The 25271-nt window shown below is 48.2% G+C and overlaps 2 protein-coding genes across 3 annotated transcripts in view; one reads left to right on the top strand and one right to left on the bottom strand.

Annotated features, from left to right (window-relative positions):
- XRRA1 (X-ray radiation resistance associated 1) overlaps nucleotides 1-6987 on the top strand; it is a 36685-nt gene extending 29698 nt beyond the window's left edge. The window contains exons 14-17 of the mRNA XM_070943686.1: nucleotides 221-353; nucleotides 3476-3591; nucleotides 3749-3854; nucleotides 6508-6987. Coding sequence (XP_070799787.1) covers nucleotides 221-353; nucleotides 3476-3591; nucleotides 3749-3854; nucleotides 6508-6782 — 630 coding nt within the window. The 3' untranslated portion in view covers nucleotides 6783-6987. The remainder of the gene's footprint in view (nucleotides 1-220; nucleotides 354-3475; nucleotides 3592-3748; nucleotides 3855-6507) is intronic.
- A 5616-nt stretch (nucleotides 6988-12603) lies between these two features.
- RNF169 (ring finger protein 169) lies at nucleotides 12604-25016 on the bottom strand. Of its 2 annotated transcripts, none has more exons than XM_070943038.1 (6): nucleotides 24830-25016; nucleotides 19841-19917; nucleotides 18547-18696; nucleotides 17449-17561; nucleotides 16669-16765; nucleotides 12604-14147 (listed from the first exon to the last, which is right to left on the bottom strand). In XM_070943038.1, the coding sequence occupies exons 1-6, from the start codon at nucleotides 25014-25016 to the stop codon at nucleotides 12978-12980; spliced, it is 1794 nt and encodes a 597-aa protein (XP_070799139.1). In that variant the 3' UTR covers nucleotides 12604-12977. The 2 variants fall into 2 exon arrangements, with proteins under 2 accessions (XP_070799139.1, XP_070799140.1); XM_070943039.1 differs by having other exon boundaries at nucleotides 18553-18696.
- Between the last annotated feature and the right edge of the window lie 255 nt (nucleotides 25017-25271).

Genomic DNA, 25271 nt, shown 5'->3' with positions numbered 1-25271 from the left:
ACAGCTGCTTCTCTGAAAGGGTAGGGGGAATTGAGTAGGAGGGATGGACTAGAAGACCTCTGAGGTCCCTTCCGATTCGCCGTTATTCTCTTATTCTGACCTTGAATAGAATAGAAACCAAGGCTCTAAGTACCTTCCTCAAAAAGCATCGTTTGGGAATAACCTGAGTTTGTCGTGATCTCTTTTTTTCCCCCGCTTTCCTTCTTTTGGGGGGGGCAAGGTGGAGGAATCTCTCGATTCCAGGAGGTCCCATTTGACCCTGGGGAAGGTGACTCTCAACGTGCCGGAGAAGTTTAAGGGTTACGAGGAGCTGCTAGGAGGGGACCCCGGATCCGATTTTGTTGAGCCAAAAGGTAAGTTGATCCCCCTGCCGCTCGTTGAGGGTGGGGTGCCCCATTGGCTGGCTTCGAAGGACTTCTTTTTGGAGTGGGGGGGTACCTGAAAAAAAAGCTCAGAAGAGAGGCAACCCCCCCTCTTTGGGTCCTCTCCAAAGGAAGCAGATGGCCACGGGATTGACAGGATCCGGATGGAAGAAATCAAAAAGATATTTAATTAATTTAATTTAATTTAATTTCCAATTTATATACCGCCCTTCTCCCTGAGGACTCAGGGCGGTGTACAGCCAAGATAAAAAACATAGAATACAAATATTAAAAAACATTTAAAAATATATATAAATTTTGGCCCCAAAGTTAAAAAATCACAGACTGATTAAAAGAATTTAAAAATTTCCATATGTGGTGGACATGTCCAGAGGCCAAAAAAATAAAAATAAAAATTGAACGAAAATACATACATGGCTAGAGAAAACAACTAAACAATGTACAGACCTAAACCCAGAAATATTTTTTCTGGCTAGGTATACTGCCAGAAAAAAATACGATAAAAGAGAAGGAATATTTAATATTACACGTTTTGACAGCAGCGAGAATTGCGTTTGCAACAATATTGGAAAAAGGAGGAAACTCCCGCAGAGGAAAATAGAATGAGAAAAATATTATTAGACGATGCGGAAATGGATAAGCTAACATTAAAGATAAAGAAGACACAGAATGCTTCTTAACTTGAGATCTGATTTACCAAAGGTTAGATAATAATAACAAAGGTAGAAATTAGAAATCGAAAGAATATCATTATATATAAGCAAAGAATTTTATTACTGTTATTATATATTTGTAACAGTGGTGGAATCCAATTTTTTTTACTTCCGGTTCTGTGGGTGTGGCTTGGTGGGTGTGGCAGGGGAAGGATACTGCAAAATCTCCATTCCCTCCCCACTCCAGGGGAAGGATACTGCAAAATCTCCATTCCCTCCCCACTCCAGGGGAAGGATACTGCAAAATCCCCATTCCCTCCTCACTCTTGGGAGAAGGATACTGCAAAATCCCCATTCCCAGCCCACGCCAGAGGAAGGATATTGCAAAATCTCCATTCCCACCCCACTCCAGGGGAAGGATACTGCAAAATCCCCATTCTCTCCCCACTCCTAGGGGAAGGATACTGCAAAATCCCCATTCCCTCCTCACTCTTGGGAGAAGGATACTGCAAAATCCCCATTCCCAGCCCACACCAGAGGAAGGATATTGCAAAATCTCCAATCCCACCCCACTCCAGGGGAAGGATACTGCAAAATCCCCATTCCCTCCCCACTCCTGGGGGAAGGATATTGCAAAATCTCCATTCCCATCCCACTCCTAGGGGAAGGATACTGCAAAATCCCCATTCCCACCCCACTCCAGGGGAAGGATACTGCAAAATCTCCATTCCCACCCCACACCAGGGGAAGGATACTGCAAAATCCCTATTCCCACTCCACTCCTGGAGGAAGGAAACTGCAAAATCCCCATTCCCACCCCATTCCAGGGGAAGGATACTGCAAAATCTCCATTCCCACCCCACTCTGGGGCCAGCCAGAGGTGGTATTTGCCGGTTCTCCGAACTACTCAAAATTTCCGCTACCGGTTCTCCAGAACCTGTCAGAACCTGCTGGATTTCACCCCTGATTTGTAAATTGATTCAGACAACACACTGCCTATTAAGCACTTAGATATGTTAAAGAAAAATGTATAAATAAAAACTTTTAAAAAATGAAAACGAGGACTTCGGTGACCAACATCCCCCACGCCAAAAATAACACCAGGGACTAGATACGTAATGCATGTTTTCCAGCTGTGCAACAGTATTATCCCCATGGTTCCCAGCCATCCCGATTAGGAGCTATGGGTCTTGTAGTTCATACATCATGTTGGGCTACCGTACAGGCTGTCCTCGACTTAACGACTGCAGTCTAGCCCAACATTTCTGTTGCTTAAGGGAGGCATTGGTTAAGGGAGTTTGAACCCCCCCTCTACGACCTTTCTTGCCACCGTCCTTAAGTGAATCACTGCAGTGGATAAGTTAGTCACGGTCGTTAAATGAATCCAGCTTCCCCCCCATTGACTTTGCTGGTCGGACAGTCGCAAAAGAGGATCACGTGACCTTGGGATGCTGCAACCGTCATAAGTACATGCCCGTTGCCAGAAGCGTCTGAATTTGGATCACGTGACCGCGGGGATGCCACGCTGGTCGTAAGTGTGAACAATGATTCCTAAGTCACTTTTTAACAGTGCCGTGGTGACTTTCGGCGGTCACTAAATGGACGGTTGTAAGTCGAGGAGTACCTGCATTCTTTCAGGTTGTGTTTCATAATCTTGGCTAGCTGGGGAATTCTGGGAGTCGAAGGATCCCCGTTTAGGGTGGAATCCACTATTCCGGTAAAAGAGGATATTTTTAAGTCTGGGTTGAATTGTAGGGTCCTTGGTGCTCTGAGGTTGGTGGTTTTCTTGCAGACGTTTCATGACCCAACTAGGGAACATCATCAGCACTAGAAGGAAGTTGGGTTTGTAGAGTGGAAGAGGAGGAGGAGGAGTATTGTGGAGTCTTTGGTGCTCTCCGAGCTTGGTGGTTTCCTTGAAAATGTTTCATGACCCAACTAGGGAACATCATCAGTGCTAGAAGGGGATGGGGTTTGTGGGGAAGAGAAGGAGGACTGAAGGGTACTTGTTGCTCTCTGAGCTGGGCAATTTCCTTGCAGACGATTCAGGATCCAACTAGGGAACATCATCAGTGCTAGAAGAGAGGGGGGTTTGTGGAGAGGAGGAGGAGGAGGAAGACAACTATGGGGTCCTTGGTGGTCTCTGAGCTTGGTGGTTTTCTTGCAGACGTTTCATGACCCAAGTAGGGAACATCATCAGTGCTAGAAGGGAAGGGGGGGTTGCAGAGAGAAAGGAGAAGGACAGGAAGGACTGGAGGTTCCTTGATGCGCTCTGAGTTTGGGGGTTTTCCGGCAGACATCTCATCACCCGACCAGGTAACATCATCAGGACGAGAATAGAACAGAACCAACTCATGAACTCCCCTCCTAAATGATAAGGGAGAAATCCGTTTTTTCTTTTTCTTTCCATCCCACCCTTTCTCGACGTGTGCCTTGAACCAGGAATACAACAGAACGTCCAAGCTTTGGAGAAGGCCCTCCGCTATCCTCTGGTCTACCGCGACCCAAAAGCCAGACTGGATTGCTACCAGAAACCTTACATCTCCGCCAAAAAGAAGGTCAGGAGATCCTTGAGGGGTGGGGGAGGGCTTAGGTGGGATGGTCCCCCATCTTGGATCCAGCCAGCTTTCTTTAGCTTCAGTCTCCTCTCGTTAAAACGGTCGTTAATCTTTTAATATATTTTTTTTATAAATATTTAATAATATTTTCTCACAGGTCTTGAGGGTCCCTGCGCCAAAGCCTCGGAAGACCAGGATGGAACGGCTGGAAGAAATCCTGCTGGAGCTGAGGAAGCCCAAAAACATTCTCCACATCCCCCTAGGTAAGGGCTGAAGGGCTTGGAGGCAGGCCCTGAGAAGGACCCCAAGGCCGGGGGTCAATCCCAGGAGGGCTTTGGGGAGTGTTGTGGCCCGTCAGCGGCCTGTGCAGCTAGTAGCTGATTCCGACAGCGAGGAGGCTGGTGTGGTGCAGCCTGTGCAGCTGGCGCTTGAGTCGGACAGTGAGGAGGCTGGAGAAGATGTGGTGCCAGAGGCGGGGATTCAGCCAGGGCCTTCAGAACCTCCAGAAGCTCCCTTAAATGAAGAGGACGAAGAGGAGGAGCCTCTTCTCGATGCATGGGCGCGCAGAGCTGCCAAAAGGCAGGAGTGGCTCCTCAGGAGGAGGTCTCCTCGAGAGTAAGGCTTGGGGCTAATTGGCCACTCCCTTAGCCTATTTAAGGAGGAATGCCAATTGAAGCAATTTGTAGGGAACAACTTTAGTTCACTCTCCTTCGCGTCTGGATTCTCTGCAAATTGCTTCTGGGCTTTCTGCCAACCTTAGTAAGATTGTGATTAGAATTCTTGTAGGCTGTTAAGAAAGTTGATTAACAGCCTTTGTTTTGAAAAAGACTGAGTTATTTTAGTAAATTTAAGTTTTGTACAGACTTTGTGTGTGCTGCGTTCTTTGGGGTCCGTAGCTGGGGCAGAACAGGGAGACCTGGAAGATGGGAATTCCCCTAGGTCTGTTTCAGGGAAAGGCAACAGCTGTCCGAGGTTTGTTCACCAAGAGAATCAGAGGACTGGATGGAGGCCAATTCATGTGAGAAATGGCTGCAGGAACCGGGTTTGTCTATCAGGGACGGACTAAGGTAGATGTTAATTTTAATCTGGTTTGCTGAACCGGTAGTTGCAAGGACTGGCTGACCCCGCCCACTCTACCCCGCCCCTCCCAGGAGTCTCCATGCGGCCCGTTTTGGATGCCAGGTAAGTGCAGGGCCCATGTGGAGGCTCTGGGAGGGCAAAAAAACAGACCTACCAGAAATCCGGAAAGAGGCCCGTTTCCAGCCTCCGGAGGGACTCCAGAACCTGGGGAGGCAGTTTTCACCCTCCCGGAGGCTCAAAAAAAGCCTCTGAAGCCTGGGGAGGGCAAAAACACCTCCTCCCCTGGGCTGTGGTGAAGGAAGCTGACTAGGCCACACCCCCATGGCCACACCCACCCAGCAATCGGGCAGAGAACCGGTTGCTAAAATTTTTCAATCCCACCCCTGGACTAAGGGTGACATGAGAGTATCTTCCAATATCTAAGAGGGGGTCCCCCTGTTCTCCAAAGCACCCGAAGGCTGGACAAGAAGCAACGGATGGAAGCTCATCCAGGAGAGAAGCAGCCTAGAACTAAGGAGAAATTTGCTGTTAGAACAACCAGTGGAACAGCTTGCCACTAGAAGTTGTAGGTGCTCCATCACTGGAGGCTTTTAAGAAGAGATGGGACTGCCAATTGCCTGGAATGGTAGAGGGTCTCCTGCTTGAGAAGGGGGTTGGACTAGAAGACCTCCAAGGTCCCTTCCGGCTCTATTCTTAATACAAGTCACTTTTTTTTTTTCTGGCTGGTCATAAATCTGTACAGTTGCTAAGCAAGAAAATGCCAATTGGGGAAAACTGACTCACTTAATAACCGCTGATTTGCTTAACAACGGCTGCAAAAAATATATTTTTAAAAATCGGATCCAGTCACTTGGATGCCCCCAATGACGACCAAAATAACCTACAACTATAATTCCATCCTCAAGAACAGTCATAAGTTGAGGACTACTAGTAAGCAGGCTACTTCACTGGCCTCTTTCGATAGCCCAATTCCATTTTAAATTGTTTTTTTTAATCGGCTTTTAGTAATAATTTGTGCTTGGAACTCTGCGCTTTTGATATGGCCCACCGGCAGGGGTGAAATGCTCCCGGTTCGGACCGGATCGCTCGATCCAGTAGCGATGGTGGCGGGTGGTTCGGAGAACCGGTAGCAAAAGTCCCATCTCCCATGCCCAGCTGATCTGCACAATCATCAGAGGCGGTTTTTTTTTACTTTTAAAAGCATTTTTCCTACAACCTCTTTGGCTGAAAAAATGCTTTTAAAAGTAAAAAAAAACAGCCTCTGCCAATCAGGCAACTCAGCTGGGATCGTCAGAGCCTTTTGAAAGCATTTTTTTACAACCTCTTCGCCGAAGAGGTTGTAGAAAAAATGCTTTTAAAAGTAAAAAAAAAAAAAAAGCCTCTGATGATCGCGCGGCTCAGCTGAGATCGTCAGAGGCTTCTAAAAGCATTTTTTTCTGCAACCTCTTTGGCCAAAGAGGTTGTAGGGGGAAAAAAATGCTCTTAAAAGCCTCTGGCGATCCCAGCTGAGTTGCCTGATCGTCAAGGGGCTTCTAAAAGCATTTTTTTCTGCAACCTCTTTGGCTGAAGAAGTTGTAGAAAAAATGCTTTTAAAAGTTAAAAAAAAAAAAAGTTGGCCACGCCCACCCAGTCACATTACCCCGCCCCACAAGCCACGCCCACAGGACCCCTAGTAACGAATTTTAGATTTCACCCCTGCCCACGGGCTAATCAATAAACTAACTACTTTTGATAGCCACATCACACGATGCACGCGTTGGGGCGTCCGGGTAGTTTTGCCAAACCTAACTGGGTTAGAAGGTGGCTGATGATGGTTTGCTTCCGTTTCCCCCTCAGTGTGCATCTTGCGGAGGAGAAAGGAGAATTGGCGAGAGTACCGGGAAGCTTTAGAACTCCTGAAGGAATTTCAGAGAGATTATAAATCCACGGTGGCCGTTTGTAACAAGGTCAATGAATCCAGGGCAATCGGCAAGGACCAGGTTCCCAAAACCGACCTCAACCCCATCCCGAAGTTCCGAAGCCTTCCGGAGATCAAGGCCAGGAGAAAGATGGACGAGTCCCCCGTTCAGGTCCTTCAAGAGAAGAACGGCTCCCTTCCAACCAACCAATAAGAGAGATCCCACCTCTACTGGCGTGCCGTCACCTACCTATTGTAGAAGACCTTCAAGTAGGACGTCGCCTACTGGAGAACTTTTGCTGAGAGGACCTGCAGCTGATGGAGCGGTGATGCCCCTTGGTCCTACCTACCCCATGGAGGAGACACTACCCTTGTATCCAGGACCCCATAGACTTGAAGGCTTCATTGAGGTCCTCCAAACTTCACAAACTTGAAAGCATCTTGAAACCTTGAGGTCCATCTTGAAGGGAACGCTCAAAAATGGAACCTGGAAGAGTCGAATGAACAGCTGCACGAATGATGGGCCTCTGGTTTGTTGGACGGACTCTCTTTGACCCATGTTGAGAAGAAACCATTGATGGAGACCATGTTGAGAATTAATCAGTGGCCATCGGGACCTTCCAGAAGGTCTCCTGGGGAAGGTGTCACTGGTAGACCGAGACCACCAAGTTTTAGTGTCCTCCTGTTAAGACCAACCATCTCCACACACGTTTTTTTCCTTATTTCACCGTTCCTCTCCCTGTGGAAGACCGTCAGAAGTTTCCACAGAACAACTCCCTTCCAACCAACCAATAAGAGAGATCCCACCTCTACTACCTGTTGTAGAAGACCTTCAAGTAGGACGTGGCCTACTGGAGAACTTTTGCTGAGAGGACCTGCAGCTGATGGAGCGGTGATGACCGTCAGAAGTTTCCACAGAAGAAAGATTCTTCTTCTGTCTCAACAGCTGTAATTCTCATTTTCCTGGCGGTTCTTGTAGGCACGTTCTTAAATTCTTAACGCAATAAAATTAATCTCACGAAGGATTTAATCCTTAAAGTACTCTGGCTTTGCTCTCTCCCTTGGATCCTCAGGGAGTACTTGGCGCAGGGAGTTTCAGACCAGAGTGAATTCACCACAAAGTATGTGAACTTAACTGTGATTCTTAGCTTTGATCTGGTGGGATAACCATGGTTTCTTCCTTGAAATGAAAAGATGGATTAAATTTTGGTTAGCCAAGAAATACCAAAGGCTAAACTTTCATCCCGGTGACTATTAAAAGGAAACCAATCAGCTTTATAGAAAGAAACCATGGTTATCCCATGGCTGAATGACTTTGGGCCAGTCCCTCAGAGCCCACCTCACAGGGTGGTGGTTGTGGGGGAAATGAGGAAGGAATGTTAGGTATGGCTAAGGCAGAACTAGAACTCACCGTCTCCTGGTGATCGGTCCAAAGTCACCCAGCCGGCTTTCATGGGTAAGGCAGAACTAGAACTCACCATCTCCTGGTCATTGTTCCAGTCACCCAACTGGCTTTCATGCCTAAGAACTAGAACTCACCGTCACCTGGTGATTGGCCTAAGTCAACCAGCTAGCTTTCATGCCTAAGGCAGCACTAAAACTCACTGTCTCCTGGTGATTGGCCCAAAGTCACCCAATTGGCTTTCATGGCTCAGGCAGAACTAGAACTCACCGTCTCCTGGTGATTGGCCCAGTCATCCTACCAGCTTTCATGCCTAAGGCAGAACTAGAACTCACCCTCTCCCAGTGATTGGCCCTAAAATCACCCAGCCAGCTTCCATACTTGTGTAGGGACTAGAACTCACCGTCTCCCAGTTGCCAATCTGGTGCCTTCACCACTAGACCAGACTGATTAAACTGCTAATCTGTTCCCACATGCAACTACACAGACACTTGACAAAATCCGCAACAGGAGCGATCATCAGTCTTGTAGTTCCAGCAGAATATACTCCATATCCTCCTATTATAATTGGAATATTGGCACGATGAGAATATGTCTCCTGGACAAAACTCCGCATTGGTGACAGGAAGGGCATCTGGCCAGTAAACACTGCTAGCTCCATTCAATTGCCCAGACTCCATCCTCACAAGGGATTATGGGGTCGTTAAAGGATGATAATTGGAATTATCAACTACCAAAAGGATCCCATTTAATCCCAACTCGCAACACTTTGCAAATCTTCCTCTCTCCCCCCCCCCCCCGCCCCCTGAATTAACTTGGAATAAAAGTTCCGGGAGACGCGTGAATCTTAACGAAGAAAAAGACGCAAACTCCTTTCTCAGTAAACAGATTTCTTTTATCAAAACATCGGACGAAGCCACAGTGATTCAGGTGGGACTCGCAAAGCGACGCTTTTGAGTCTCGGGACTGGGCGGATTTCCGGGGATTCAAGCCGAGGAGAGACACCGAAGCACAAAATGATTTCGAAGCACACCGAGGCGGCTCGGGATGGGATTAAGGAAGCAGAGCGAATGCAATTTTGCCATTTCTTTGAAACCATCCCAGAGTCGATCCCAGGTAAAAAATCAACAGGTGTGGGCAAAAACCCCGTCCTTGACCACCAAAAGGTGTTTCCTCATTTGCATAGCGGATCCTTAACGTCACACCTGCATTTTTAAGCAGCGGGGGGAGGGGAGGGGGGAATGCTTGTCTCCCGTCATGACTCCAATACCGGTAGTCCTTGACTTGCAACTCGGTCCAAAATTTACACGGCCAAGTGAAACATCGGTTGAGGGAGTTTGCCCCGTTTTACGACCGTCCTGGCCACCGTTGCTAAGTGAATCACTGCAGTTGGTAAGTTAGCCACACGGTTGTTAAGTGAATCTGGCTTCCCCCTCACTGACTTGGCATGTTAGAAGGTCGCCAAGGGGGGAGTCACATGACCCCGGAACACTGCAACAGGCATAAGTACATGCCAGTTGCTGAATTTTAATCACGGGATGGCGGTCAAAAATGGCCGTAAGTCGCTTTTTTTCTTCAGTGCCGTTATAACGTTGGACGGTCACTAAATGAACGGTCGTTAAGTCGAGGACTCTGTATTTAAAAAGGCAGGCAGGGATTCGGAGGACCGAGTGAAAGCTTGGTTATTGTGAATATGCAACGGAGCACAATATTAGGCTTCCGTAGATGTCGACCCACCAAACAACACTCAGATTTGGGGTGGGGGAGCATCTCTGAAAGGGACCGTACAGGTAATCCTCGCCTTACGACCACAATTGAGCCCCAAATTTCTCATTGCTAAGCGAGACATTTCTTAAGGGAGTTTTGCCCCATTTTACGGCCTGTCTGGCTACCGTTAAGTGAATTCTGACAAAACTTTCCTCGTCAGAAAGTCACCAAAAGGGGATCACGTGACCCCAGGACACTTCAACCGTCTTAAATACAAGTCAGTTGCCAAGCGTCCAAATTTTGATGCTGTAACAGTCGTTAAGAGTAAAAATCGGGATAAGTCATTTTTTTTAGGACTCTTGTGGTTCTAAAAGGTCACTAAATGAATCGTCGTAATTCGAGGACTACCGGTGTTGGAAGTCCTTGGGAGGGCATCTTGCTGGGTGTGAAAATGAAAATATTCAGCGCATTCCTGGCAGTTTCTGCTTGCAGGGCTCCGAGGTGAGAACCGTCTTCCCTCACCCACCCACCCCAAAAAATAATCTGTTCATTGAAAAGTCTTTTAAGGCTTATACTTTCTTCTTCCTTCGCTTCCACGGACAGCAACTCCACGAGGCAAATTAAAAGGAAGAACACTGATGATGGATGCAATACAAAAAAAATCTCGTTTTTGGGGTGCTTTTCCTTACCGACATGGGCTGTGGAAGTCCAAGAAAACGTCGGGAGGCATCGTTTCCCGCGGGAAAATCTCCCGAAAGCTAAACGGAAGTTTTCGCAGTCAGTTTTGATCATCGGTGGCTACTCCTGTCCTGCCCAAATCCCTCTCCCTGCAACCCACCCACCCCCCCAAAACCTGCTTTTCACCCATCCTGGTAAATGGCAGAATGCATAGCTACCCTTTGGAATAAGTCATGGAACCAGAAAAGGGTGGGGGGAAGAACCCCAAAACTAAGGCTTTTAATCCAAATCAAAGGCCAGGCCAAGCGAAGAACGGAGGCGTTGACAGGTAGTTTTAATCCTCATCAGAAGATGCTTTTGAATTGGGGAGGTTAGGAAATAGGCCCAAGCCAGGCTCTAAAGTTGCACTTCCCAGCTCAGCAAAGTTTTAAGGAAATATGGACTTCAACTCCCAGAATTCCTCAGCCAGTTTGCTAGCTGGGGCATTCTAGGAGTTGAAGTCTGGCTTGGCTGGACATTGTGGGAGTCAAAAGTCCACACAAAGTTGAAAACTTTGGCCAGTTTTAAGTGTGGACTTCAACTCCCAGCATGCCCCAGCCAGCATGGAGGAAGGACTTCAACTCCCAAATACCTCCGCCAGCTTGGGTGGACTTCAACTCCCAGAATTCATGCTGGCTGGGGAATTCTGGGAATTGGTCCATTCATGCTGACTGGGGCAGTGTAGGAGTTGAAGTCTACTCTTGAGCTGGCCAAAGTTTTCAACTTTATGTGGACTTCAACTCCCAGAATGCCCCAGCCAGCACGAAGGAAGGACTTCCAATTCCCAAATACCTCAGCCAGCTTGGGTGGACTTCAACTCCCAGAATTCATGCTGGCTGGGGTATTCAGGGAGTCAAAGGCCATCCATGCTGGCTGGGGCATTCTGGGAGTTGAGCTCCACGCAAAGTTGAATTGGCCGCTTTAAGATGTGGACTTCAACTCCCAGAATGCCCCAGCCAGCATGGAGGAAGGACTTCAACTCCCAGAATTCATGCTGGCTGGGGAATTCTGGGAGTCGAGGGAAAAGTTGGGCAAAGTTGGTTTCGAAATGCAACCTGGTTCCAGAGATCACGTGATTCTAACTCCTGGAGGAAAAAAAAGCTTTACTTTTTTTCTACTTTCCCGGAACTTTCTCAAGTGGAGCCGCCAACGGCTTCAAACGACCACGTGAGTCAGCCAAAGTTGCTGCTTTGGAAGTGCTTGGAAAAAACCTGCTCCCTTCACCCCCTTTTTTTAGAAGAGCAACTAGTAAACAAACCACCCACTCAAAACTCCTCCAGACTTTTTTTTTTTTTTTAAAAAAGGAATCCTTGGATTTGGTCGAGCCACAAAACGCAACCAGGTTTGTCTCCGACGCCAGAAAACGGGGATTTCTGGCGATACCACAAACTGGCTCGGGAGGGACACACAACCCTGAATACTGAAAGTGGTTGGGAGGACTCCGCAACCATCCCATCTTGCAAAAAAGAGGTTTGTGCATAAATCTGGGTGCGCCAAAAATAAACCAAGATGGGATCCTGGCTTACTGGCTTCTATTCGGGACGTTTAACCTGGTTGCGGAGGCCTCATTGTACATACTGGTGAGAAACAGCTTAAGTGCGTTGTTTGTTGCGCGCTCTGCCTGCCCCAAAGCAAGGTGTGCGTTTTGATACTGCTTCAACGCAACCCCACACCAAGGACTGATGGGGCTGGAGAGCCAAGGAGGTGGGGTGGGGGGAGAAAGACCCTCTCTGGCCCATGGTGGTTAGTTTGGACTCAAAGCAAGCAAGTGTCCCTTTCCTTCCTCTGGAGATTTAACCATCTATTATCGATTTAAATACAGGTGGTTCTCGCCTTATGATCCAAAATGGAGCCCCAAATTTTATGTTGGTAAGCGAGACAGTTGTTCAGAGAATTTTGCTCCATTTGGCGACCTTCCTTCTCGCCGTTAAGTGAATCATTACCGTTAAGATAGTAACATGGTTGTGAAGTGAATCTGGCTTCCCCATTGACTTTGTTTGTCAGAAGGTCGCGAAAGAGGACCGCGTGACACTGCGACCGTCATAAATACGAGTCAGTCATCAAGCACCTGAATTTTGATCACAGGACTACGGGGGAATGCTGCAGCGGTCGTTAAGTGTGAAAAAACGGTCCTAAGTCACTTTTTTCAGTGATGTTGTAACTTTGAACGGTCACTAAACGAACTGTCGTAAGTCGAGGACTACCTGTATTTATAGATTCAAATATATTTTATTGCAGATCCACCATTCTGCCACTGGGCCTTCCAGCCACACAGGGCTGCTCCTGAAATTGCAAATGCCGCTCACAACGTCGGTTCACCCCCGTTATCGTAACCAACTCAGATCCCAAGGCAGCAACAGCCAGACCGGCACCCCAGATCCGATGAGAACAGACGAAGGGGTCTTCGCTGCGAGGGAGATTGATGATCTCGGAGTCAGCTTTGGGGGGGAAGAAAGCTCTGGACTGTGACCTCCATCTGGCTCCCACACCGACCGGACAGAACTCCTGCTCCCCGGAACTCCGCCAGACTGACGAGCAACATCTACAGGGGATATCTTGAAAAAGCCACGTAGTTGGCGAAGGTTACTTTGCCGCGGTGGAGTTCTTGGACCGTAAGAAATACTGATCGGCTCGTCCCTTCGGCCTCTCCGCTGTCCGGATCTCCCTCTCGAACTGCCGCTGGAGTTGCACGGCCAGCTGCCGGTCGGCCTCCTCCTGTTGCAGTCGCTGCTCTGTCCTGCCACGTTGCCGTCGCCTCTGCCGTCTCAGCGGATCGGACGTTGCAGGGCCCTTGCGACAGCCCGCCGATGGCCTCAGCCGCTTGACCGAAGGGTCCAGGTGCTTGGTTTTGCACGGCCGCTTTTGTCCGCGCCGCAGAGAGGGGGTCTCCTCGCCGAGCCCCCTCTCGAGACGGATGCCGTTGGAGAGACGGCACAGTTGGCTCTCGTCCCAGTATTTACGCGGCTTCCGCTCGGCTGTATTCCCGAGAGTGCCGTTCTCCGAGGCCGAGTTCACTCGGACGACTTTCCGGGATATCGTTTTGGCATCGAAGTGAAGGCGTGGCCCAGCCAGACGGGGCGCCAATTTCGCTTCGGGGAGCTCGGAAATCCTGGAATTGGGGGGTTTCTCGGTGGGTCTTGGCGGGAGGACCTTGGGGGTCAGCTCCGTAGCCTCCGAGTCTCTCCGACCATTTGCAGAACTGTCCAGCTTTGTAAGAGAGGGGAGAGGGAGAGGGTCTGGCAAGGAGACCTCGCTGGGCATCTGCAGAGGACACTTGATGGGGACGTTGAGGTTCGGAGCCGGGAAATCTTCGCCCGGCTCGGGAACTGAGCAGGTCAAGGTAGCCTTGGAGAGAGTCTTTTTGACCTGACGCTCCTGGAGGATCTGTTCCCACTTCTTCAGGATCCGAGGGCTGGCTTCGTACGTGGTGGGCTTCTGCAGGCTCCTGGTCAGGTTTCTGGGGGTGGATTTGATGATGAGGGGGCTCAGCACGCGCCCATCCGGCAGCTGCTTGGGAGGCGTGCAGGGCGAGCAGACGATGGGCTTGAAATGGTTCAGCTCCTCGGAGATGCTGTCGTTGCTCTCGGGGCTGATCGAGCGCTCCTGCCTAGGCAGGACAGGGAACGAAGGCGGCGCCTGGTGGGAGACCAGGCGCTTCTCAGCTGTCAGGTCCGGAGCAGAGAGGCAGCGGTTGTTCTGGGTGGAGGAAAGGACGCCCACGAGAGAAACGGAGGTACCAGTGGAAGGGTTGGCCTGCAAGAGAAGACATTTTAGTCAGGGATGGCGCCACGAAATGGAAGTCTCCGGAGACTCTCCGTCCTCCAGGTCATGGCTGTCCCAAAGGTGCTTTTTTTCAAGAGGCAACTGGACTTTCTGGATATTTACTGAAGATGTTTCACTTCTCATTAGAATTTCTTCAGCTCTGACTGGATGGTGGGGAAGGGAAGGATTTATGCTCCTTGCAGTCAGCTGGTCATTTCCATCCTTTTTGAGGGTCGTTGAGGCCACCTGGAGGTTTACCTGTGTCGAGTGCAAATGGGTGTGGAGCCTTCTTGGCTGCAGGATGTTTTCAGCCCTGTGTCTCTTCACTGTTGGCTCCAAACCCATTTGCACCACTCAGGTGACCCTGAGGACACAGACAAACCTCCAAGTGGCCTCAACGACCCTCTCAAAGGATGCAAATGACCAGCTGTCTGTCAAGGAGTGTCAATCCTTCCGTTCCCCACCATCCAAGTCAGAGCTGAAGAAGCTTCTTGGAGGAGAAGCGAAATGTCTTCAAAGAGAAAAACAAGAAAGTCCAGTTTGCCTCTTGGAAAAAAGCACCTCTCACCTGAAGGATGGAGAATCTCCGGAGACTCCCATTTTGTCCAGGTGCCTCTTGAAAAGGCACCTTTGGGAGGCAAAATGGAAGATAAATTCAGAACAATGGAGGAGGAACCACAGTGTCGATTCATATCATTTTCCCCACAAAATTAAATATTAAATTATTAAAGACAGGTGTTCGTTGATTTAGTGTCCTGCTGTCATGTGACTACATTATGCAGTAGTGGCCAAAATTGTGGAAACCTTTTTGGGAAAAGTGTATTTTTGAAGTTTGATGGCTAATACCACCACTTTTTTTTGGAGTTTCAAGATCATCCTATTCCACTGCTGGAATGGCCTGGGAATAGCCGAGACCTTCACCCAATTGAAAATCTATGGAGCCGACTAAAGAAACTGGTTAGTCAGAAGCGACCCAGCAATCAAACCCAGTTAATAGAAGCCATCATTCCATCTTGGTTTCACATTATTAGAACAGCTGCAGAACTCAAAGACTTGGTTCCCTCCATGGGAAGACTTTGTAAGGCCGTCATTCATGCTAAAGGTTACCCAACAAAGGATTAACTGACATGGGGATCATTTTTTTTTTTTTGGTAAGTATTTTTTATTTATTTTTTCAAATTTAAACATAAAAACATAACTTTCAAGAGCAAAAATCTCGATCCGGTCATAGATGGTTACCACGCTTACATTCCTTTCACAAGCTCAATTCACGATTTCCATTACATCTTTTATAAATAAACAAAAAAAGAAAAAAAAAAGAAGATAAAAAAGAAATTCAAAACTTAAGAAAAAGCCAATTTTACCTCAAATTTCACATTTTCATCTATATAAATCCATTATATCTATCTAAGGTAAACTGATTTGAGGATAAGGGTCAAAGGATTAAAATTAGATAAAATGTTGTTTTATAAAATATAATAAAAACGGAGTGGTATTGAATTGAAACTAAGAATAAATGGTGATAAAATTGTAAGGTAAACACTTAACAAGAGGTTAGAATATTGTAAAAATTATTTTGATATGATTGGTATAAGATATAAGGTAAAGAAGAATAAAGATATGTTTAGAATTGTTAAGCAGATGTAAAAATGAATGAAACTGAATTTGAAACTAATTTCGGATAGATATAATGGGGATCATTTTTGTATATTTCGTTTCTATGTTGACAATTTTTGTATATCTTGTTTTTCTATGGTGATGATTTTTGTAGATCTCATTTTTTTCTACGTGTTTCACTTTCCTTCTTTATACCGTAACTGCTATTCTAATAGCAAATCCTCCATAAAAGTTATTGCATTACATTCTCGATTAAATTATCTTCCCATTGATACATAATTTTATGGTACTACGCCAAAAAAAAAGTGGTGTTATTGGCTAGTTTTAGAAAATACACACTTTTCCCAAAAGGTTTCCACGATTTTGGCCACGACTGTATATAGTTCCAGTTTTGGGCAAAAATTTACTCCCCGTTTTCAGTAAAATCCAACCTGTAGTGAATGGTTAATGAGTTTGCAACCACTGCAAAAAAGGTCCTGAAATCACATCAGTTGCATGATGGATTGTTTTTACAACCAGGTTATAACCAGGGGTGAGTTCTACTTACCTTTACTACCGGTTCGCAATGGGATCGTGCGCGCTCTTGCTTCACTCGCGCACGCACCTTGCTTCTGTGCATGCACAGATCGCTTCTGATGACGTCAGGGTCAGTGGGCGGAGCCTCCTGCCGGTTTTACTACCAGTTCTATAGAACCGGTCTGTACCAGGGGCAACCCACTACTGGTTATAACATACAACAGTGACGGAGGGGCTCCATCACGATCTTATGTCGAGGGCTTTCACGCAATCAGCTAATATCCTCTTAGGAATCCCCCTTTTTTTTAGAGGAAAATTCTAGACTTTTTTTGGTAGACAAGCCACGATTCTTTTCCCAGGCGTCACAAAGATCCGATACCTTTGTTCGAACAGGAGCCGATCTCTGCCTGCTCTTCGATCGATTACCCAGAGTATCGTTGCAACTTTGACTCCTTTCCACTTGGGAGCTGAAATTTCTACGGAGATTTTGCAAAAAAAAAGAAAAGAAAAAGAAAAAAAAGGGGGGGGAGTGAAAAAAAAATAACGTTAGTCGCTTTATTTAAGCCGTGCAAAAATCATTCCTTATCCCTTAAAGCCTGTCCTTTGAGACGCAGGTAGTCCTCGACTTAAAACAGTTCATTAAAGTGATGGTTGAAAGTTAGATTGGCACTGAAAAAAAGAGACCTGCAACCGTTTTTTCACCCTTATGACCGTTGCAGCATCCCCGTGATCAAAATTCGGACGCTTGGTAAGCGACTCGTATTTATGACGGTCGCAGTGTCCTGGGGGGCGGGAAGTGTCACGTTATGCCCTTTTCTGACCTTCTGACAAGCAAAGTCCAAGAGGAAGCCGGATTCACTTAACAACCGTGTGACTCACTTAACGGCAGTGATTCGCTTAACAACGGTGACAAGAAAGGTTACAAAACGGAGCAAGGCTGACTTATCAAATGTCTCGCTTAGCAACAGAAATTTGGGGCTTCGATTGTGGTTGTAAGCCGAGGACTGCCTGCTGTTTAGTCGATCATTCTGCTGAAAACCAACCTCCTTTTAAAAACTTATTTCTCCATTCATTTAATTTATAAGCCACCCTCTTTACTGTCAAAGCGAGTTTGCCGATGATCCGCTATCGCTAAACCGGAACTGCCGGAGAAACTCACCCAGCCAGCAAGGCGACGGAGTAGGCGCTGCCCTTGGAGACAAAAGCTGACCGATAGACGGGCCGGCACTGGAAGGGTTCCTCGTTTTCGGAATCCGACAGGCACTCGGGAAACTGGCGGTAAGCAAAGAAAAATCAGGACGTAAGTATGGCACGAACAGTACCCCACAGAGTGCTGTGGGAAGAAGCCCCTCCCCTCCCAGAAGAATGAAATGTTTTAGGAAATATTAAAAAAAGGCAGAATATTATATTTCCCTGGATGATAAAAGAAGAAACATGTTTTAAAGACAGGGAGTAGCTCCCCGATATTTGGTGCCCATTGAGAAAGACTGGGCCAGCCTATCTACAAGACAAAAGACCAGCTCCACGGTGATGGGATTAAGGCGTGACCCCCCAGGACGTAATAGGATTAACCCATCTAGCAGCAGAGCTCACCCCATGGCACAATCTCTGGGGGCATGGCATCAGAGTCCAAACTTCAACCAAACCTAGCTCAGACAACCAACAGAGCCAGCTATGACTCCAACAACAGCCAATAGAATACATGTTCTTGCACAGGAACAGGAAGCTCAAGTGCAAAGCCCAAGAGAAGGTATAAAATCCACCCATTCTCAACTCCATGTTTTCAGCTGCCCCAGTCACCCATGGGCTCCTGCTTCACCATTAAACCCTCTTTCCAATCAGCCTCCAGCCTTTCTCAGGCTAACAAGTCCGTCCGTCCGTCCAGAAGATGAATAGTTGTCTGTCCCATCTATTCATCTCCGTTGCCTGCCTTTTATCCCCAGAGCTAGGGTGGGGCTTCGCTAGCAATGGGGGCTCTTCCATCCCAAGGACCGGCCCACTGCTCTCCTCTCCTCTGCCTTCTGTATATCCACACGTCAGGCACAGGACCCAGCTGTTCCTCCTCCTCCTCATCAGCCACCTCCAGACCTGGGGGCTGTTGACCCTCCATCTGACGGCTGACAGACGGCCCAGGCTCCACCTCTCTCTCTCTCTCTCTCTGCCAGCTCCATTCCCTCTTCCCCCTCGGAGCTCTCAGGTTGCCCTGATTCCCACCTCTTCTCCTCTGATTTGGCTTCTGGAGGGGCCAGTCACTTACACTTACGCGTTCGTGGCTCACTCTGGCCATAAGGGATTCCTCTTTCTTCTGGTCTTCCGTCCTCCTCCTGTCCACTTCAGCGTCATCCGCCATCAGCTTGTGAATCAAATCCTCTGGGTTTTTCTCTTCTTGCCATTTTTCATGTCTCAGCTAGGAAGCAAAGTTTGATTTTGTGAAAAAAAGGAACGGCAAGGAGCAGCAAGTTCCTTCGGATGAGAATTTGTGTCGATTGTGTAAAATGGGGAATCCCCTTTTCACGTCTCGGTTTTTTACTCACTGGGCGATCTTCTCCCTATCCTTTCTGATGCTTTTAATCGAAACTTAATTAAAACAATTTTATCAGGAGCCGGTGGCCAAAATTGCCCTAGTCCATGGAGCAAGGAATGAATTTAACTTGCTCCCCCTCTGGAGGCAAAGTTTTAGGAATTTCCCCACGACCGAAGTTAAGTTGTTACGTGAGTTTGGCCTCATTCTACGACCTTACTTCCTACAGTTGTTGTTTTTTTCCCCCTATTAAATACATTTTTAGTGCTTAATAAACATCGTCTGGGTATTTAATTTGCTTAACAATACAAATTTACATTCTTAATCTCCACCCTTTTTTTTTCCAAACCGTTGGTAAAATAGATTCCATGTTTGTTTGTTTGTTTTTATTTATTTATTTTTATATGCCGCCCTTCTCCGGAGACTCAGGGCGGCTTACAGTGCATTAAGCAATAGCCTTCATCCTTTTGTATATTTATACAAAGTCAGCTTATTGCCCCCACAAACCGGGTCCTCATTTTACCCACCTTAGAAAGGATGGAAGGCTGAGTCGACCTTGAGCCTGGTGAGAATTGAACTCGCAGTAATTGCAGGCAGCTGGATGTTAAATGCTGCCTTAGTAGGAGGCATTAGCCTCCTACGCCACTCAGGCTCCTGTTTGATAATATTCTACGTCCTCTGTTTCACTCTCAATGCCCATCTATCCATTTCTACTTCCCACATGTGTTAAATGAATCACTGCTGTCCTTAAGCGAGTCACACGGTTGTTAAGTGGCTTTCCCCTTTGTTAGAAGGTCGCTAAAGGGATCACCAGACCCTGCGGACGTCATAAATACAAGTCGGTTGCCAAGCATCAATTTCAATCATGTGACCCTGGGGAGGCTGCAACGGTCATAACTGTGAAAAACGGTCCCGAGTCACTTTTTTCCAGGGACGCTGTAATTTTCAACGGTCACTAAGCGAATGGTTGTAAGTCGAGGATTACCGGCGCAACATATTGATGAAATAGAACGTACCCTCCCCAACGTACCTTTCGCAAGTGGCTTTTATGTTCCTCGTGAACTTCTCCGTGTTTGGCCAAAGAGATGGGCGTTCGGAAGATAAAATCTACCCCAAAAAAAAGGAAAAAAAGAAAAAAGAGGACAAGCGTTGAGCAATTCCGGTCCATTCACACCTGCTGCCAAAAGTCAACCCCCTACAGTGAGATAGTCCTCGGCTTACGACCACAGTGGAGAGTGGAAACCGGCGTGTCTAAGCAACGCAGTCATTCGGTGAGCCATGAACATTTATTTTATTTATTTTATTTCGAATTTATATACCGCACCTTCTCCCGAGGGACTCAGGGCGGTGTACAGCCAGCTAAAAACATACAATACAAACATTAAAAACAATTAAAAGGATATGTATTAATTTGGCCCCAATTTAAAATGACAAACCAGTTAAAAATGTTTTTTTTAAAAAATGTTATGTTAAGCCAGCTCGGCTTGCTGGAAAAAGAAAGTTTTAAGGGCACCGAGGTCTTGGATTCTCCAACATGACCGCATCCCAGATTTTACAACCCCTTTTCGGAAAGAGAAATGTTCCATGCACAGATTTCGTTACGAAACGGGTGTGTTTCAAAGGAAGACATGGGTGTGTTTATTTTCAAAGAGGAGCACGTGGCCCTGACACACAGGAGGGGGGGGGGAGAAACCAGGCAGCTGTCAGTCAGGAATGTGGACGGAGATCTCGGCCAAGGGGTGGGAACCTCTGGCCTGCTTTGGCGCATCAGTAGGAGTTGAAAACCAGGTTTATTGTAAACCAATGTTTACATAAAACCATGGGGGATCCAGCAGAGAAGTCCTTCGCCAAAACAGCTGGAAAGCCATTCAATTTTGCAAAGCATCACCTGCACCAGTGGGGACATCGATGCTTTGTAACTGATAATGTTCCCTAGTTGGGTCATGAGACGTCTTTAAGGAAACCACCAAGGACCCAGTTTTCAATCCTGATCTACCCAGATTCTCTTTTCTATTGGTACTGAGACTTATCCGTGATTATTTCACGAGGGGGGGGATGCTCTCTAACTCCCTGTGGGGGAAGCCCGCTGAGCCCCTCCCTCGTCCATTTCCAAGCCAATTTTTCTCCCCCTTTTAACACACTGCACTGCAGTTATAGCCCTAGCCCAGTGTTTCTCAACCTTGGAAGCTTGAAGATGGGTGGACTTCAACTCCCAGAATTCCCTAGCCATATCTTCAAGCTTCCAAGGTTGAGAAACACTGGGCTAAGGAATTCTGGGAGTTGAAGTCCACCCATCTTCAAGCTTCCAAGGTTGAGAAACACTGGGCTAAGGAATTCTGGGAGTTGAAGTCCACCCATCTTCAAGCTTCCAAGGTTGAGAAACACTGGGCTAGGGAATTCTGGGAGTTGAAGTCCACCCATCTTCAAGCTTCCAAGGTTGAGAAACACTGGGCTAGGGAATTCTGGGAGTTGAAGTCCACCCATCTTCAAGCTTCCAAGGTTGAGAAACACTGGGCTAGGGAATTCTGGGAGTTGAAGTCCACCCATCTTCAAGCTTCCAAGGTTGAGAAACACTGGGCTAAGGAATTCTGGGAGTTGAAGTCCACCCATCTTCAAGCTTCCAAGGTTGAGAAACACTGGGCTAGGGAATTCTGGGAGTTGAAGTCCACCCATCTTCAAGCTTCCAAGGTTGAGAAACACTGGGCTAGGGAATTCTGGGAGTTGAAGTCCACCCATCTTCAAGCTTCCAAGGTTGAGAAACACTGGGCTAAGGAATTCTGGGAGTTGAAGTCCACCCATCTTCAAGCTTCCAAGGTTGAGAAACACTGCCCTAAAATATTACACTAGAATTTGTGTTATTGTCGTTGGTTTGTTTTTTGTGGGGTTTTTTTTGCATCTTTTAGATCTCTTAGGACGGATTGTTGAATTTGTTGTCATCTTAAATTTGGGGCATTCATTGTTGTGTGGTTACTTAGGGCAGGGACCACATTTCTGGACGGTCCGATTTTTTTTTTTTCCTTCCGCCGTCCTGCTTTGATTGCGTAAGTTGCCCAGCCAGGAGGTGACTCATGCTTAGCAGTTATTTTTAAAAAGACGCACCGAGGGAGAATTTTCGCCATTCCTGCATGCCAGGTAGAGTCGAAACGTGCCAAAAAACGCACAAAACGCTCTCACTGGCACTGCCTCGTGTGTGTGTGTGTGTGTGTGTGTGTGTGTGTGTCTTTTTTCAAACCAAGATTAGACTAAAACCTCTACTCCCAATTTATTTTCGCACTTTGCAAAAATCTCCCCTGTGAGTCATGCTGTTTTCTGGACACCAAGATTTTATTATTTTTTATTTAGTTACTACTACAGCCCGGAGGATCCTGAGTAACACACGGCAGTAACGGAGATAAAAATCAAACCAGCTAAACCCTCAAAATTACACCAAGGATAGTGAGCATCCCGGAGCAGGACACAAGGCTGGTAGGAAATGGTACGGCCTGGGCTTGTGAACGGAATATTCATCGTGATAATTAATAGTGAGAGCTATTTTGGTCGGGGAATTAAGGCACCAGGCTAGAAAACAGGAGGTTGGGAGTTCTAGTTTCACCTTAGGCACAAAGGCCGACTGGGTGATTTTGGGCCAATCACCAGGAGACGGTAAGTTCTAGTCTCAGGTGGGTGATTTTGGCCCAATCACCGGGAGACGGTGAGTTCTAGTCTCATCTTAGGCACAAAAGACAGTTGGGTGATTTGGGGCCAATCACCAGGAGAGGGTGAGTTCTAGTCCCACCTTAGGCATGAAGGCCGGCTGCGTGACTTTGGCCCAATCACCGGGAGACGGTGAGTTCTAGTTTCACCTTAGGCACGAAGGCTGGCTGGGTGACTTTGGCCCAATCACCAGGAGACAGTGAGTTCTAGTCCCATCTTAGGCACAAAAGACAGTTGGGTGACTTTGGGCCAATCACCAGGAGAGGGTGAGTTCTAGTCCCACCTTAGGCTCAAAGCCAGCTGAGTGATTTGGGGCCATTTCCTCCCTCCTAGCCCAATCCACCTCACAAGATTGTTGTTGTGGGGAAAATAGGAAAAGGGAGGGGTGTTGGGTAAATTTACCACCTTATTTGTAATGGTAATAAAGACAGGATACAAACAAATTAACAAAATCTCCCAAAATGCAAACCAGGCGTAATGTGACTTTTGGCACACGCGTGTGCAATGCCCACTTGTGAATGCACACGCTGGTGTGCAGAAGACTCTGAGGGTGGAAGGACCGTGGAAGTCCTTTCAACGAAGGTGGAGGAAAACCGGCTGCTAGTAAAGTTAGAAAAATGCGGTTCCTTCCGTTCTCGTCATTCCAGGCAAGGGATCTCCTTGCTCTCCCGATCCAGACGGATCTAGAAGAGATCCATAATTGCTTCCTGTTTCTCTCGCTGGATCTGGGGAAGGGGGGGGCTGGGTCTGGCAAGGGTCCCACCGCGATGATACCAACACTGTTAGGACAGGGGTCTCCAAACTTGGCAGCTTTTAAGACTTGGGGACTTCAACTCCCAGAATCCCCCAGCCTGTTATGATCCAGAGAGAAACAGGAAGCCACTGTGACCGGGGGATTCTGGGAGTTGAAGTCCACACTTCTTAAAAGTCGCCAAGTTTGGAGACCCCCCCCCTTATTACAGAAATCAACACACACCACACTTCACACCCAAGGTCCCTTGTGCTCTCTAAACCAGCGTTTCTGCAATTGTTAAGATTTGTGGACTTCAACTCCCAGAATCCCCCAGCCATATTTGCTTCCTGTTTCCCTCTGGATCATAAGAGGCTGGGGGATTCTGGGAGTTGAAGTCCCCAAGTCTTAAAAGTTGCCAAGTTGCCACAAAAAGGGTCCCACGGAGACGATCTCAACAATGTTCGAGGAACCAAAACACACCACGTTTCCTTCTCACGTGCACTGTAGCCCCGTCTTTTTCGAGTGCAGCCACTTCTGGACTTCAACTCCCAGAATTCCCCAGCCAGCATTACTTTAAATACAGCTTCTGTATCAGTACAGGTAGTCCTTGACTTACAACGGTTCATTTAGTGACTGTTCAAAGTTTACAATGGCACTGGAAAAAAAAGTGACTTATGACCGCTTTTCACACACTTACGACCCCTGGGGAATCTCCAGTCATATGATCAAAATTCAGACGCTTGGGCAACCGGTTTCATATTTATGACGGTCGCGGTATCCCTGGGTCGTGTGATTCCACTTTGTGACCTTCTGACAAGCCAAGTCAATGGGAGGGGGGGAGCCAGATTCACTTAACAACTGCGCTCCCTAATTTATCAATAGCAGTGATTCACTTAACAACCGAGGCAAGAAAGGGGCAAAACTCACAGCAACAGAGATTTGGAGCTCAATTGTGGTTGTAAGTCGAGGACTACCTGCATTTCTCAACCTTTGTTGGGTGGACTTCAACTCCCAGAATTCCACAGTCAGCTCTGCTGGGTCTTTCTCCCATCTGTGCCAGCTGGGGAATTCTGGGAGTTGAAGTCCAGCCATCTCCAAAGTGGCCAAAGGTTGAGGGGACACTACGCTGGACACACACAAGCCAACCCCAAATCTCGGCCTGCTAGAAAAGACTCCCATCCAGCCAGCATTTGCAGAACTCGGCCTCTTTTCACGTGAACGCCTTGCAGGGACAGCCAGCCTGCATTCACACAACCACCGCCGCCTTCATAAGCCTCTCAAGCTTGCGAGCCTTAAGGCGGGCTGGCCAGCGAACAAATCCGGGAAAGACCACCGCGGCCTCCCCACGACCCCTTCGACGGACACGCCGATGCCGGCAGGTCACCCTCCGCCCGCTCCTAATCGCAGGATGGCTGCGGATGATGGGAAGGCGGGTGGCCGCCCCAAGGCCTCTCGGCCCGCGTTCACACGAGCCCGGCGGACACGCCCCCTTTCCAAAGCAGCCAATGGCCGCGCTTCCCGCTCGCTCGCTCCCTGCCCCCCCCTGACGCCACGTCGACGCGCGTCCGTTCACACGTTACGTCGGCCACGCACCTCGCGGAGGGCCCGGATCTCCGGCGGCGCCCTCCCGCTGGCCCGAGTGCCGCGCCGGGGTCTCCGGGGCTCCGTCGTCGTCCGCTGGGACGGCCTCGTCCCGACGCCGCCGACCCCGGCCTCGCCGTAGCGACGGAACCGACGAGCCCGCGGCCCGCCCGCCTGGCCCCACCGCCGCCGCCGCCATCTTCTCCCGGCGGGAGGAGGGCGGGGCGGAGCCGGCCACGCCTCCTGCTCCATATTTATGAGCGGCCCTGGCGGAGCGCGGCCCTGCGTCGGGCGTGGCCACGCCCCTTCGTGAATATTCATGAGCCGCCGGGCTTCTCGCCCCCCGACGTGCCTTTTCCCCTCCCTCCCCCGTCGCCTTGCCAAGAGGTGAAGCCTAACGTGTCCCCGAAGGCTGGATGGACGCGTGTCTGCTGCACGTGTGCATAACGTTACA

The sequence above is a fragment of the Pituophis catenifer genome, unplaced genomic scaffold, assembly GCF_029215685.1.
Source record: "Pituophis catenifer annectens isolate HBS135680 unplaced genomic scaffold, rPitCat1.0.hap2 SCAF_4, whole genome shotgun sequence".
Classification (NCBI taxonomy): domain Eukaryota; kingdom Metazoa; phylum Chordata; class Lepidosauria; order Squamata; family Colubridae; genus Pituophis; species Pituophis catenifer.
This window is presented reverse-complemented; position numbering and strand designations above follow the sequence as displayed.